The sequence below is a fragment of the Panicum virgatum genome, chromosome 5K, assembly GCF_016808335.1.
Source record: "Panicum virgatum strain AP13 chromosome 5K, P.virgatum_v5, whole genome shotgun sequence".
NCBI classification, from domain to species: domain Eukaryota; kingdom Viridiplantae; phylum Streptophyta; class Magnoliopsida; order Poales; family Poaceae; genus Panicum; species Panicum virgatum.
The window spans coordinates 17,299,191-17,315,823 of NC_053140.1; the positions used below are offsets into that span (position 1 = coordinate 17,299,191).

Below are 16,633 nucleotides of genomic sequence, written 5' to 3' on the forward strand. Positions count from 1 at the left end.
TTTCAAATTATTACAATTTATCGTTATTACTTACTTGTGCAGTTCTTAGGATTTGAATTGAAACCCTAGATGCATGATCCTAGGAACCTATGTACTGAACACTAGACCTGAGTTCGAATAATTGCTAAGCTTATAGGACCGGTAAAAGTCGAGTGATTGCCTGTCACTCGCAAGCTCTATAGGAATTGCTTGTTTACTTTCTGCTATCAATATAAGGACGACGGACGGGGTCGTGTTCGATATCATGACCTTGTGTGAGACCCGTCTGTGTTGATGAACTTGCTAAGGTCGCGGTGTGTGGTAGCGGTGGTTAAGTTTTTGAACGTACTAGCCACATGCCGTAAATATGGTACGCGGTAAGCCTAGTAGCCGATCAGACCGGGGAGTGGATATACCTTTCACTCTCTCTTAGAGATAGGTTTTTATTTATGTTTATATTGCGCAACACCACGGCTACAGGGAGGAAGATGGTGCCCTGTAGTCGGGGAGAGTGACACTGTCCACAAGCCGGAATGAAAGGTAAACGGTTGTTTGGGAACGACCCGACGGTGTTCCAAACGTGTGTGTTAGGTCTGCCTGGCCAGGTTAACAAATTTCGATTCGAATCGTCCGCTTCTCACGGTTTGGGACTGCTTGATCCCTTTGCCACACAGAGTAATAAGAGCAACATTACTATGATCAATCTTGATGTTTGACTAAAGTTCTACCATGGTTGGATAGGATTAGTTGCTTACATAGAATGGTTAATCAACTAGAATATGGAAAGCTAAAATGTGAAGTAAGGACCTACTCTTTATTGCTTTTCAGCAAAAGGAAACCAGAGCCTTACAAAACCCTGCATAGTCTAGCTAGGTGGGCTAAGTATACCCGTTGACGGTTAAGTCTTGCTGAGTATTAGAATACTCAGCCTTGCTGTTGAAACCTTTTTCAGGTATGAGTTTTGAGGACCAGATCGCTAGTCTGTCTTGGCCCTGCTCTTTGCCTCCTGGCTGGTCCGTAGAATGGGATCCGTCTTCGACCGGCAATGACCCTGACGAGTGATACCTTACTTGGGCTAACTTGGTATACTTTTGCGACGTGTTGTAGCCGTCGTGTTTTCTTTCCGCTGCTTTTCAACTTGTATAATGTTTTACTGAGTTTGAATCTGTAATAATGCTTTGAACTGGTTTGTAATAACTATTATGCTTCCTAAGCCACAGCTAGTCGAGAGTATTTTTCCTAAAGTCTAAAGGGCTTTCTATAAAAAGGAACACACCCTACCTTAACACCATAGCATAAATTGACATAAGTGAAAAGTATAAGTTAGATGAAGTAAGTGCAAGCATGGCAAAAAATCTGCATCGAACTCTAAACATCTATATATATCAGGCTTCTATTGGTGATCTCCGATGAATGTATACTTCTTTGTAAAATATTGCCAGATATGTGTCACTATAATCTTACATAATATACTACTACAGGGGAGGATGTTCATGTATTATCCTGTCTTTAGTGTACACAAATATGGTTCTTTTAGTAAAACTGTTCAAGTATTTCAACAGTTGAGATTCAAAACTATGTTGACTGGTGTTCATAAAAATCAACAGGCACACATGATTCATCGACAGCAAATCACAGTTGCATGTAATTGTGTGACGATCTTTGCACCTCCACTCCATGTCAAGGCTAAGGTTGTTTCAAAGAAGACAACAAGTAGTGAATCTGAATGTAAAAAAAAACAGCAGGACAGCTTCATGATTTACAAAACAAAAGCAGAGTATAAATTACTGGGGGAAACATAGAATAGAAGTGTGCAAATTGTTGTGGCTAACATCCTATGACCACTTGGCTAAAACTTTACGCTGTGCTTTCCATACTGCATGGTTCCTTCAGGTTAACTCAGCAGGTTATACCTGCATTATCTTGGAATTATAAGAAACTTTTTTTCCTTGCCACTTATTTCAAGCTCTTTTAGCAACATGTGTTAAAAGGATGCGCATTAAAGTTTTATAGTCATATAGTGACACAGCAAATTTTGACAGTAAATGGTATTTGCAATGATAATATTTTTCTTACTCTCATGATCTCATCTGAAGTAAGCCAACCTAGGCTTCTGGCATCTAATCTCAGACTCTCAGACGTATGGCTGTTGTTTACTATTTACTAATCAACTTCTCTTCAAAGATGTCCGTAAGGAAACCGGTATATGGCCTTGATGAGGCGATGGATTCCAGTAATCCAGTTCAAATCAATCCATTGTGGAAATATACCAAAGAAAGCAAAAAAAAAAACACCATGCAAACAAGAGAAGAATTATAACAGATTCTATTAGCAGTACTTTGTTCATATTACTTTCATGATTCAGTAAATGATTGATACACAAACAAGTATAAATCTCATGAAGTTTTGTATTTCCTCAAATGTTTTGAACAAAATTGAGTGAGTGAAGTCTATTTGACAACAAATTCCAACATCTTTCACAAGACAAAAAAAAAGACCTCAGAAACTGAGTTTAAATCATCATAGCCATCTTAATGACAGTATAATCATCCAGCAGACTAGCACTTGTAGTTCTTAAAATTTCAACAGTGGACACAGACAACAAAGACTAGGAGATACCAACGGAGTTTCTTTAAGAGTTAAAAATGCGATCCAAAGCGATTCAGAATGAAAAGTAGAGGTACCTGGAAAATATTTATATTTCGTAGTTACCCTCAGAAACCAGGTAAATAGCCCAAGTCTTGAGATTATGCATGTCATACAGCACTTGCAAAACATGAGGTTTCCTCATGGGGAATACAAAAATGCAAATACACTTTCTCTAACACAATGATGGGTAGCTCTCCTGCATATTCCAGAAAATAAATTGCAAATACGAAGTTACAAGGAGAAGCAAGCAAGAAGGTACAAACCCAAGCTATCAAATATGTCTGAACTAGAAAAGATGGACGCAAATCAAACTTGTCGACAATTTGAAATTCTGAAATGTAAATCCTTCTGATGTTATTAAATTGGAAAGAAATGTTATATGAAATCATCTAAATAGAACCAGAAGGGGTATGAATCTGTAATTACTAACAGCTTTTGCAACATTATTCCTTGACTACTATTTCCAAGTGATTTGAGTTGAACCCATGCTTCATTGAAGAGTTTAGAAAGGAGATGACACAAGAAAAACGTCATCCCTGGTTTATTACAAGAACGACACTCCACAAATGATATAATATGAGAATCCAATTGAGCAACAGAGTAACTATCCTGCATCACCATTTTATTGTATAAAATCAGAGTTTGGTATCTATTTGATCAGGTGGTTCAGTCTTCCCATCTTCCTCCCTTATGCAATGCATCACAAACCTTTGCAGCATCTGCGCCATATCCAGCATTATGGACCCTTACTATGTTGGCACCGTTCAAAATCCCAGCTGTCACAGCTGCCACAGTGGCAGCATCTCTCTCAACTGGATTGGCACGGTTGCATATTTCACCCAAAAATCTCTTCCTCGAGGGTCCCAGTACAGTAATATTGGCACATGTGAAGCACCTATACTTATTTTACCCATCTCCCTCCTAATAGATTCCAATCCCATAATTACTTCAAGGTTATGTTTGGATTTCTTGGAGAACCCAATGCCTGGATCTAGAACTATCCTCCACAATGGAATCCCAGATAACTCTGCTTCTCTCACCTGTGCATATAACTCAGAAGCAACTTCCTTGTAGACATCATCATAATGTAAATTTTGTTCACTTTGCATAGTTCATGACTTGATGGATCTCCCCTCATATGCATTGCAACATACGGAACTCTGAGTTCAGCAGCAACTTTAAGAATTTTGGGGTCAAGCAGTCCACCAGATACATCATTGATCATGTGAGCTCCTCTTTTGACAGCTTCACTAGCAACTTCTGCATAGAAGGTATCCACTGAGAGCAACTTTCCCTCCATCTCGGGAATTTTCATAATCTCATCCAGAACAGGAACCAATCTCTCAAGTTCTTCGTTTGGAGATAATCTCTTTGCAAAGGGCCTGGTAGATTGAGCCCCAATATCAATTATATCAGCACCTTCTGAGATTAATAACTTGGCCTGAGAAATGGCAGTTTCCACTTGTTGAAACTTACCTCCATCACTAAAGCTATCTGGTGTTAGATTAAGGACCCCCCATGATGAGAGTTCTCTCACACCAATCCAACAAACGATTCCCAACAGGTAATATCCTTTTAATAGTTTCTGTACCAATGATAGATTCACCCCCAAGTTTATTCCATAATTCAAAGAAACCACCACTGCATTTCGAAAGAGAGTGCCAGCTTGTTTCGATACCATCTTCACCAGAAGCACCTAGAAGGTCTACAAGAGGTGCTAAAACAAATGGCCTCTCATGGATGCGCTCATGTGGCACAATTAGAGTCTCACTATTAATCTTGGAGTTACCATATAGAAGTATGTCTAGATCAATAGGCCTCGGTCCATACCTTATTCCACTAGTGCGTCCTATATCCTTCTCAATTTCCTTTAGCTTTTTAAGAAGCTCATGAGGACGGGGCCTAGTTGTGCCCCGAATGGCAGAATTAAGAAACCGTGACTGATTGGTCACATAAGCAGGGGCAGTCTCATAGAGATTGGCATGCCTAGTGATGCTCAAGCCCGAGCTTTTCATCAGCTGCAATGCCCTGTCAAATGTATTGACTCTATCACCCACATTACTTCCCATAGCAATCACAATCTCTGGGTCAGCTGAACATCCTCCAAGGGAACATTGTGTAAATGAACGAGCCTTGAACGGAATAGCATATCTAGAAGCTGTGTTTGAGGATCTCGGAGGATTGACAAGATCAGGAACTGTTTAAAAATGCATAAAAGGGTGAGTTAGAGGCTTAGAGCGGCCCTTGATTTCAAGATGATCTGAAAAAGCAAAAGTTGGAACATAACCTGAAAATGAATGTGCTTGGAGCAGACCTCCAAAATAATTCTTTGCAACAGGATACATCTTCTTAAATGACTTCTTAGCATAGAGGAGCATAGTTCAACATATGAGAATTAAGAAGCTAGCGCTTGAAATCAATTATAGCCTTGCAGGATCTTTGACGAGAGCATCAATCCTTCACATCTGGTCATTAGCAAAACAAAGAGAAATTTGAGGTCCGAGCAAGCTCCAAATAATCATGAAAAGATGACAACCAAACTAGTTTTTAAACTAAAGGCAGATACACGTGTGAAAAAGAAAGGCAAGATATTGCACTGTGTACTAATGGAAACTTGGTCACCAAAGTTCCAACCCTAAAGAGATTGTGTAAGATAAAAATACCTGCACCAATGCAAAAGTATAGCTTTAAACTTTGGCGTTGGAACATGCATGGAAGGTATTTTCTATAATTGGCGGCAGGACAGCTGCCAAGATACATTAGAAGAAATTTTTTAGATAATGGAATTTTCCGGCCTCTACGGTTTAACGTACACAGCCTTCAATTATTACAATTTTTCCAGCTTCAAAAGCTGGAATAGCAGGAGAACCAAAAAAAATTAAGCCTGACAAAGTCTATTATTATACTTCCATCTATGACTCGCAAACATTTCTAAGGCTATTATCTCCAAAGAAGTGCTGATCTTCATGAACAGATCCTTTGTCGTCTCCTTATGCTGCAATATTGACCAAAATCGTAGCCAGTAGGTCCCCCTGAAAATAACCTGCATAAAGGATGAATGTTTAACGTTGTCAAAGATAATATCATTTCGACAACGCCATATTGCCCAACATAGAGCCGCTGTCCCTGTTAGAATAGTAAAGGCCTCTTGTGCATTAAAATTTTGAAGCCAATTCCCAAGCATGTGGGTTACCGATCTAGGTGGGGTTAAACCAGTAGCAACTTAGACAGTCCTCCAGATTACCTTGGCATGTTGGCAATCGAAAAAGAGGTGTTTGATTGTTTCGTTACAATTGCAATAACTACACTTTTAACTGCTCTTCCAGTTTTTCCTTCGAAGATTATCCTTGGTTAAAAGAACCCCCTTTTGCAGATACCAAAGGAAGATCTTAATTTTTAGTGGAACTTTAAGTTTCCAAATAAATTTATGTCGGAAAGGGAAGTTATGGTTAGCTAGATGAAGGTACATCGAGCGAACCGTAAATTGTCCGCTCTTGGTTAAGTGCCAGCTAAAAGTATCCCTTCCTTGAGTCAAATTAAAGTTGGAGACTTGTGCTACTAGTCTTAGCCATTCATCCAATTTTTCATCTACCAACGCTCTTCTAAAAGAGATGTTCAACGATGTTGAATTCATGACTTTTGCCACCGTATCATGCGGATGGTGAGCGATGTTGTATATAGTGGGGTAGATATCTTTGAATGGCTAGTTTGATGCCCATGTATCCTCCCAAAACCGTGTTGTGTTCCATCCTTTATTTGGAAAGAACCATTAGCTAGGACCTCGTTTTTTATTTTCATGAGCCCTCTCCAGAAATGAGAGTCGCCCTGTTTGGTGTCAACATGCGATAGAGATTTGGAGCTTAGGTATTTATTCCTAACCAATGTTTGCCACATCCCTTCACCATTAAGCAAATTTATTATCCATTTGCTTAATAAGGCTTTGTTCCGAAGATCAATGTCTATAATGCCAAGACCTCCTTGATCCTTAGGACGGCAAATGATGTCCCATTTTGCTAGGCGGTATTTTTTTTATCTTTATAACCTTGCCAAAAGAATCTTGATGGATATTGATCAAGTTTCTTCAGTACGTCCTTTGGTATCTCAAAAAAGGACATCATAAACATGGGTAAACTGCTAAGCACCGAGTTTATAAGGATTAATCTACCTCCATACGACAAGTGCTTAGCCTTCCAACATGAGAGCTTCTTCTCGAAACGCTCTTCGATCCTCCTCCAATCAATATTTTGGAGTTTTCTATGATGCATTGGGATCCCTAAATATCTGAAAGGGTATTCTCCTGTGTTGCAACCAAAGAGCTCGATATATTCATCCTCAAATTCTTTCGCTTTACCATAGCAAAAGATTTCACTTTTGTGAAAGTTTATTTTCAGACCAGATAATTGCTCAAAAACAGTCAATAATAATTTCATGTTTTTGGCTTGGTCCAAATCATGATCCATGAAGAGGATGGTGCCATCTGCATATTGCTATTTGGACAATCCATCCTCTACCAGATGTGGGATGACCCCTCTTATCTGACCATCATCCTTTGCCCTTTTAATTAAAATGGCAAGCATATCCGCGATGATGTTGAATAAGATTGGTGACATTGGGTCGCCTTGACGTAAACCCTTTTTGGTTTGGAAGTAGTGACCAATGTCGTCATTGACTTTGATCCCAACACTACCTCCGGAAACAAAACATTAGAAGAAATAAAGGACAGAATACAGAAGTTCTCTAGCAAACCACCGCTGCAGCCAGGAAGGCGCTAGAAGCTTATACAATTGAGCTTCTCAGCTCATGTTTTTCTTGGAAATGCTGGGAAAACATGAAATATTCCACTGCCGTTGTCATTATAATGCCAACGAGGCCATCCCATCGAGTGCCCGAATAGCTCTCTAGTCCACAAGAAAACTCCACATATAACAGAATTAGCTAATACTCTTATCATCGGACAGAGAAAATTAATTCTCACAGTGATCGAATAGAATTGCTGCAAAGATGCTCAAGTGTACCGTTAAATCTCAATTATCGAATTCAGTTTGGGTACGCAGTGCACACACACACAAGGAATCAAAACGCATCCAAATAGGTTGAGAAATCAGCTATGCTACTATGCTAGGATACACACAAAAAGAACAACGCTGCATTACCTGAAGATTTTCTCCGATGCTCAGAACATCCCGGGCGCTCGACTGCCAGCAGGCCGCTCCCTCTACCTTTGTTGGAGCAGAGACAGCACACCCCGGAGCAGTCTACGTTGCCCGCACCCGCCCACTCCAGACGTGCGGTGCGGCGGACGAACGGGGGGCGCAGAGGTGGCTGGTGTGCCCCTAGCTCCTGTCTGTTGTGCTCGATTGGGTTTCTTACTTTCTTCCCGTCTGGGAAAGGCCGCGTGACACCGGGCCCAGCGTGGAGTAATTGTTCATTTTGGGCCGAGCCAGCCCATCTCTCTCCTCCCACCGTCCCATCTGAGCCCACACTAACAGAGACTAATATAGAACTGGAACATCATGGGCCGAAACCCAGGGCCGAATTTTCAGCAAGAAAAAAATTTCTATTTACCTTCCCGAACAATAGATCGAGTTTATGTTACTACCTTAAATTTAAAAATCAATCAGGTATTTTGCCTCCTCAAACTCGCGAAACCGAACATATAACCTCTCTGGGCGGTTTTTCTTAGTGGTTTTTCTCTTTTTCTTTTATTTTTATTTTGAATAAATATTTGAAAAATTATAGTAAATCACAAAAAAAATATAAAATAGAAAATCAGATTTTGTTGGACTCCATGTGAGTACGTCTATGCAGTAAACATATGATATGATATGATATGATATAATTTAGTAAAAAATGTATTTTAAATTTTAGATATATATTTTCTATAATTAATTTATATCTACATTTTCTGTGGTCTAATTATAGTGAAATTTTTATGGTGGTCTAATATTAAATGATCGAGCTGTAGTAAACATTTCATGTTCATTGGATCGTGTATGCCAGAGTTATAGATTCATGAGTTTATTTCCAATCTATACCAGACTATTTAGTCACCCAAACCCTAGAATAGGAAAAGACTAAACTACCCTTGACTATTATACTCTAACACCCCCTCTCAAATGCAACGTGAATATAAACTCACCATAAAATTTTTACCATAATTAGACTAAGGAAGATGTAGACTAAGGAATCATGAATAAATGATCCAATGATCATGAAATGTTTACTGCAACTTAAGAACATAATTATTAGCTCACCATAAATTTTTTACCATAATTAGACTAAGGAAGGTGTAGATATGAATTAATTACAAAAAATTATATATTAAAAACTTAAAATACAATATGTTCGATGCATAGATCCACCCTTGTGGAGTCTAATAGAATTTAATTTTCCATTTTATAATTTTTTTGATTTACTATGATTTTCTAAAGATTCATCTAAAATAAACATAAAAGAAGAAAAGGAAATCACTAACAAAAACCACCCAAAAAGGTCATATATCCGGTTTTGCGAATTCGAGGAGGCAAAATACCCAGTTTTCGAGTTTAAGGTGGAAATGTAAACTCGGCCCATAGTATAGGAGGTAAATGGGACTTTTTTCTTTCAACAATGATGAAGAAATACTGTAGTCTCTCCGGTTGCAAGCAAACATCACAAAATTTTACTTCCCCTAAAAAAAAGAACAAAATTTTACTTGAAACATGATTAAAGGAGTCGCCAATTTAGGGACTATTCGGTCTCTCTGATTCTCCATAGCACAGTCTAACTGTTAGTCGTCCTTTCAATTTGTCGAAACCATATGGTTGTTAAATATATGACAAAAACATAAGTTGCTATACAATTATGTTGACTAGGCTCAGTTGGTTAGATTTCTTATATCCGAACACATATGCAGGCGTAAGTTCCAATTCAGTATGGGAGCTAACGTTTTCTTTTACTATATTTTCTTTATAAAAAAAACTTATGTTGGTCAAACTATCCCGGTTTTTTCATTGGAACACCACATCCGTTAACTCAACTAAATCGTTGTCCACTCGATACTATCTACTATTTTAGCAAAACAAACTATGGTAAAAGTAGTATAGTTTTAAACCATAAATCTGCCTACAAAATGATCAAAGTCTCATTTTTTAAAAAAAAATAACAGAAAGAGTACAAAGGTCTTCCACTCTGTATCTATGATGAATCCATCCACTACACTGAAAAGGGGCACATCCTCATGAGTTCACTTTCTTCTTGTCCTCACTTATGGTCAGTACCTCTGTCTCTTTCTCTTAGGACACCAATTTCCTTCGGTCCAATTAAGAATGCGAGAGGTAGTGTAATTTCCTTTTTTTACCTTTTCTTATATATAATATATAAACGGATGAGGGATCTGGGGGACACAACCTTTTTCGAATATAAATTCTATAGACTTAAGAGACTTTTGTTGAATAAAAGACGAAACTTGATGTCCTAATTAGTGATCAAAATGAAACTTGTGAGAGAAACAAAATCTCGCATCTTTTCTCTACCAATACATACCGGACATCAAAGCTGTCTGTCGACCTGTTTCATCAAAGAAAAAAAAAAGAAATAAAATCCCATAGGGGAGTTCATGGGACCAAACAATTAGTATATTTACCCCACCTTAAAATCTAACTATACCACGTATGCTAATGTTAAAATTTTATCCGAGTAATGAAAAAGAACCAAGAAGATAAAGTCAACTAGCCACTACAAATAATTGTTATTTTGCGACTTGCGACTATGACAGAAGTGGAGGTGGCATTTGCCCTAAGAATCTGAAGTTTTGGACCGTAGGTATATTCGTAGCTATTTGACAAGAAAGAAGGCACTCGTGGACCTGTTTTTACTTGGCTTTTGGATTTCTAAAGGAGTATTGCATTAATTTTAGACACATTTGATGAATGATGCAAACATATGAAGCATGCAACTAGCTTATCTACATTGCAGCGTGACAAGGCAAAGAATAATGTACGCATACAAAATGTAGCGACATCAGCCAAAACTCCGCCATTATTTGTGTATATACTCCATTCATCTTAAGTTATATATCGTTTTCGTTTTTCTAGTATATAACTTTTGCTACATAGCTAGATGTATATTTAATTTATATATAGAGTAAAATCTATATGGCTATATAAATGTATGAAAATTAAAACGACCATTATTTTAAAAACTAAAACGGAGAAGTAGTTTATTGCGTCTACATTGAAACCCATGTGATATCTCTTAAAATTCATGTGCCATTTGAAAATTCCATTTTACATGATTACAAGCGATTAAATTTATATGTTTGGGATAATATATTTTTGAGACGTTTTCTGTCAACTGTTCCTTCATCGACTGAATGGCCCGTCAACCCTTTTTTTGCTCTGCCACGACGATGGCACCAATGCCGCTTCGACTGATTTCTTTCTAATAAAAATACATAAAACGTGTAGCAATCACGCGCATAGAACACTGAAAGGAAAATATGCTCAGAAATATTCGTCCGGATGCAAAGCATATCCGGATTTAGCGTAGACGTTAGCTATGGAGGAGTATTGGAGCATGGAACAGTGGGTAGGACACCTAGATCGATCTACTAGTCGGTTAGCCTTAATTGGGAAAGCTTAACAAATCGGCTCATTGGTTAGGCATCAGCTGACGCGGCGAAGCAACCCAAACCCCAACCCATTTCTTCCCCTCGCGTCCGCAGCGGGGAAGAAACCGGAGCGAGAATTTCCATTTCAGCCCCTGCGAGGAAAGTTTCGTCGTACAGAGCCAGAGAGAGGCCCCTCGACGCGCCGCTCGGGGCTCGGGATCCCGCCGCCGCCGCCGTCGGGCGGCCATGGGGACGGCGGCGATGGCGACGGCGGTGGGCGCGGCCATGGTGCTGTACTTCGTGCTGAGCCGGCGGCTGGCCGGCGAGGACGTCTCCGTCGGCGGAGGGGCGGGGAAGCGGCGGAGGGGGCACGCGCCTCGGCGGCCGGCGCAGCCGCCGGCGACGTGGATCGAGGCGGTCGGCACGCTCGCGGAGACGCTGCGGTTCACCTACTCGGAGACGCTCGGCAAGTGGCCCATCGGGGACCTCGCCTTCGGGATCAAATACCTCATGCGCCGACAGGTCAGGGGTTGGGATAGTCCTCGCTGACCAATCATCTGGTTTCGTGCCGCTTGGGGGAAAGGACGCGGCTTCATTTCGAATTTGGCTTAAGTTTGCGCTTTGGATCTGGTATGGTAGTTAGTTCCTTTGCTCGAATTGTATTTTCCAATAGCATACTGCGCTGCTCGTTGGAAATAGGTTTGGGCTATAAGCTTGTAGGGTTTGGTAGGAAGTATTGAGATGGGGCAAAGGTTGGTGAAATGGTGCTTGTTGGTCCCTGCCGATAAGAATTACAACTTTGGAGATGCAAGTCTGTGGGTTTTATGGTCGAGTTAGGGACTGATTCTAGTGGAAAAAATTGCAATATTAGGACTGCAAACACTGACCACTCGTGAATTTGCCACTCCCAGTGAATGACACGGTGGGACCATCTGTGCCTATGAAATGTGGGGTCAATGGCAAAACTGCAAAGGCCAATGTTTGCAGTCCCATTTTTGCAAATCTCCCGATTCTAGTGTCATGATGTAGTGCTGGTTATGTTAAGGTAGAATTGGTTTTATATTGCTGGTGAATTACAATTTGCAGATATTTTGGCTCCAAGTTCTTTTTTTTTTCTTCAATTTTCACCCCTATTGTACCCTTTTATGCTTCCAGTGTGTTTTTTGTTAGTAAATTTGCCTTTTCTGATGATGTATCTGAGCTGATTAGGACATGTTTAGCCCTGAGAGAACTGTTAGGATGGCTGTGATTATGCCATATGTTCCTTTTGAAGGATGCATAGCTGATTTAACTACTTCCCCAGTTTATTAAAGTGTGATATAGATTGTGTATTATTCATTGTAACGTCTTTGATGACAAATCCTGATTATTGAGTATGCACCTAATAATTCACTGTAATTGGCATTACTTTTCAGGGTAATTTGCATGTCGCCAGTATATATGCTGGAAGCAATTGCATTGAACTGAAAGGGCCTGAAATCATGGAAGAGCTGATTGTTTTGCGACAATTGATTGACCTTTGCTTTCTTTTCTCTAAGAAACCATTTCCTGTGTTTCGGGAATTAGCTGGGTTTTCCCAAGAGGATGTTCTCATTGAGGAACCAAAGGCGGGGGTGAGTAAGTACTGTTTGCTATTGTAAAGGCATGATTTGTTGCTAGTGATAATGTGAATTTAGTTGGTATGTATTTCACTTTCCAATTTCCAACAATCGTCCTACTTTTACAGATTTTGAAGCCTGCTCATACAATTCTACGTGATGAGTGCACCAAATCCTTTCTTGTTTTGATTCGAGGGACGCATAGCATGAAAGATACTCTGACTGCTGCTACTGGGGCTGTGGTACCATTTCACCTCTCACTTTTAGATGAAGGTGGTGTCAGCAAACTGGTGTTAGGCTATGCACACTGTGGGATGGTGGCAGCAGCCCGCTGGATTGCAAGAAGTGTAACACCATGCCTCCGTGAAGCAGTCAGACAGTGCCCAGATTACCAAATCAAGGTGCATATTCATTTTTTTTTCATTTTATGGTTCACACTGTTCATAGCTAGTCATGTTCTCAAAATCTGAGTTATGGTATGATGTCGTTGTTGCATAATTTGACACAATAATCTTCCACGACTGTTTTTTCACTTGAATTACTGATTTTCTCTTAGATTGTTGGCCATTCATTGGGTGGTGGCACTGCTGCATTACTAACCTACATCCTCAGAGAGCACACGGAGTTTTCTTCAACAACTTGTGTTGCGTTTGCACCAGGTACGCCAACTGTTATTCTGTTCAACATACATCAAGTCAGGATCTACTAACAGTTCCATTTTTTTGTGGCCAGCTTCTTGCATGACATGGGAATTAGCAGAATCAGGCAAGCATTTTGTTACCACGATTGTCAATGGAGCTGATCTGGTTCCCACTGTATCAACAGCATCTATTGATGACCTCCGTTCTGAGGTAGCTCCATTTCGCCTTTACAAATCTGCATGAGATTTGTTGCCCTGAATACTGTTCATATCTCTGGAGGGAAATATGATATATTTGTGCTTCATTTGAATGCACCTTATATACCAGTAAATATGACACAGTGGTTGATTTCTTCAAAAGCTTAGTAGCAAGGAATTTCACTTCTACCTCAGTCCTCATGTCACTTCTGCCTCAGTCCTCATGTCTTACCTACCATCCAGGTAACAGCATCGTCATGGTTGAATGATTTGAGGGATCAAATACAGCAGACACGTTTCCTAAATGTCGTGTACCGCTCAGCCACTGCCTTAGGAACTCGCTTGCAATCGTTTTCTGGCGCCAGAGAGAGGGTTGCAGGTGCAGGAGCATTTCTGCGCCCTGTTTCAAGCAAAACCCAGGTAAATATTTGACCAGAAGCTGGCAAACTGTATTGTATAGATTAATTACAGATTGCATTGCTGTATGGTTCATGATATTTAATTGTTAGGAAAAGTGTGATTCTGTGGTGATGCTTGCACCTTATTGGCTTCCTCATGTCAGATTAAGAATTGTGTTACGCAACATTTAATTTGGATATGGTTGTTCCATAAACTGAATAAAGTCTTGACATTCTTCTGCTCCTGACCGATCAAAACACAAGTGCTGAAGGATACTGTTCAAATATTCGTTGCATGAAAGATGTGCATTTCATGATATTTAGGTGTCTGGTTACTCTTTTGAAAATTTATCCACCAAACCCAAGGTATTATTACAGCATTCTTATCAAATATTCCATTGCAGGTTGTCATGAAACAAGCACAGAATGTTGCACAGGCTGTTGCTAGAAGTCGGTCAGCATTTTCCTCATGGTCATGCATTGGTGCACGTCGACGAGGTGTAGGTGTAGTTACTGCAGGTTCAAAGGATGATATGACAACAGAAACCCATGTAACATCTACAGTGGAGTCAGAATCCTTCATTGTAGACCAACATGGCAACAAAACTATAGAAGAGCTGCAGTATAGCGCAGCCAGTGTTTCCGTTCGTGAGGAAGCAGATGAAGAAGAGGCTCTTTTGAGTGAGCATGAAACCTCTCAGGAGCATGCCGAAGAAGAAATAACAGAAGGTGAGTTGTGGTACGAGTACGAGAAGGACTTGGATCGGCAGGTGGAAGTGGAGGCACGGACTCGAGAGGAAGAGGCAGCTGCAGCCAAGGAAATAATGGAGGAGGAAAGTGCTGTCCTAAAGAATGTTGAGGATAGGCAGTCGTTCTCATCAGATAGTTTGGAGAAGCAGCAATTCTACCCTCCTGGTCGAATCATGCACATGGTTGCCATGCCTCCAACAGATGCCGATCCAGATGATCCAGTTGCTGCTGATGAGTGCTCTGTTGGAATATTCGAGACCCCTAGAGATCTTTACAGCAAGATCCGACTATCGAATACCATGATCAATGATCATTACATGCCAATGTACAAGAAAATGATGGAAATACTCATTGAGAAGTTTGCAAGGGATGAGGACAACCCTTGTACAGGTTCTACTGTGCAGCAATATGAAGGCACAAATGACCTATATACATCATAACTGTACAATACTCCCTGCTAGCTGTCATTAGCCATTATCTGACATTGCGATATACAAGAGGTGCTGCCCTCCTGGCCCGTGAGCAAAGGATTTTAGATAGTGTCATGCGAGTGTGATGTGTAAATGTAAAGGAAATCAGGATTGAAAATTAAATACCTTTTTGAGTCATTCTCGACTGGTTTACAGTTTATGCCGATTGGATTCTGATACCGAAATTGTTTGCAAGGCAATTAAAAATCAGGTGCTTAGACAAAAAGAATTAATTACCTTCTCTCATGTTTGCACAGAAGCCTTACGGTGCTTATACACTATATCATATACGCCGTGGGGTGCGAAGCCTGGGCGCGCTTGGCTGTCCACAGAGTGACACGCGTCGACGCGGGCTGTGGAATCGTCGCGCGCGTGTGCTGCGTCCGCGCCGCCTCGACTGCGCCGTGGGCCCGCTGGGTCCACCCCCCCTCGAGAGAGACGCGCGACGTCGCTCGTGGTTTTGCCGCAACGCCTTCCCTCGCCGTCTGGTGGGGCCCAGCGCCGCCGGGGAGGAGGAAGGCCGCCTTCATGCGCCGTCGGGAGGAGGAAGGCCGGCGCGGGAGGGCTGTCGGGAGGACTCCATGGCCCGCACGGGCCTCGACCACCGCCGCCGCTGTAGGCCCTGCACGGGCCTCGACCGCCGCCAACATGGTCCCAGGCAGATCCGGCAGCCCGCCATGGCCGCGAGGAAAAGGAGGGAGGGGGCGCCGGCGTGGACCCGCCATGGCCGCGGAGGGAACTCGCCGTCTCCATGGCCGAGGAGGGAGGCCTGCCTTCGAGCTCGGAGCTTTCGCCGCCGCCGAGATCCGAGCTCTCGACCGCCGCCAACATGGCCCCAGGCGAATCCGGCGGCCCGCCATGTCCGCGAGGGAGAGGAGGGAAGGGGGCGCCGGTGTGGACCCGCCATGGCCGTGAAGGGAGCTTGCCGTCGCCGGGGCCGGGGAGGGAGGCCCGCCGCCGAGCTCGGAGCTCCCAGCGCGGCCACTGAGGGGAGGGATGGCGCGGGAGCTCGGCCACCGAGGAGGGCCGCTGGTGGGGAGGACGAGGGCCGCTGGCCCGCGGCCGGCGCAGCTCGGCTTCTCCCTGCCGGCCGCGCCGCCGCGTGCGTCGGCCATGGGCGCGGCCGCGCGGGCCAAATCCGTCGGTTGTGTGCCCTCTGTGCTTCGTGCTCGCCTCTGCAGCTTGCGGCCCACGGATTCTTCTTCGTGCTCGCCTCTGCAGCTTGCGGCCCACGGATTCTTATGGATTGCTCGCCTCTGCAGCTTGCGTCCCACGGATTCTCGGATCGCTGTTGTCCTAGTTCTGTAGTATCATTGACCGTTTGTGAAATTAAAAGCTATTTTTGGGGTTCTATTAAAGTA

At 42.1% G+C, this 16,633-nt stretch overlaps 1 protein-coding gene and 1 pseudogene across 2 annotated transcripts; one reads left to right on the top strand and one right to left on the bottom strand.

Annotated features, from left to right (window-relative positions):
* Nucleotides 1-3,066: 3,066 nt before the first annotated feature.
* LOC120706717 lies at nucleotides 3,067-7,989 on the bottom strand (annotated as a pseudogene).
* A 3,266-nt stretch (nucleotides 7,990-11,255) lies between these two features.
* On the top strand, nucleotides 11,256-15,432 carry LOC120706716. 2 transcript variants are annotated; one of them, XM_039991426.1, is made up of 7 exons: nucleotides 11,256-11,740; nucleotides 12,634-12,831; nucleotides 12,945-13,217; nucleotides 13,373-13,475; nucleotides 13,549-13,667; nucleotides 13,898-14,074; nucleotides 14,457-15,432. In XM_039991426.1, the coding sequence occupies exons 1-7, from the start codon at nucleotides 11,465-11,467 to the stop codon at nucleotides 15,240-15,242; spliced, it is 1,932 nt and encodes a 643-aa protein (XP_039847360.1). In that variant the 5' UTR covers nucleotides 11,256-11,464; the 3' UTR covers nucleotides 15,243-15,432. The 2 variants fall into 2 exon arrangements, with proteins under 2 accessions (XP_039847360.1, XP_039847361.1); XM_039991427.1 differs by having other exon boundaries at nucleotides 11,713-11,848.
* The last annotated feature ends 1,201 nt before the right edge of the window (nucleotides 15,433-16,633 follow it).

What these genes read in the sequence shown, in the direction of transcription:
- LOC120706716 (XM_039991426.1), top strand. Translation starts at nt 11,465, where the DNA reads ATGGGGACGGCGGCGATGGCGACGGCGGTGGGCGCGGCCATGGTGCTG. An exon ending in TTGTGTTGCGTTTGCACCAG is followed by an intron (nt 13,476 to 13,548) that starts GTACGCCAACTG and finishes TTTTGTGGCCAG; the next exon opens with CTTCTTGCATGACATGGGAA. An exon ending in CTGTTTCAAGCAAAACCCAG is followed by an intron (nt 14,075 to 14,456) that starts GTAAATATTTGA and finishes ATTCCATTGCAG; the next exon opens with GTTGTCATGAAACAAGCACA.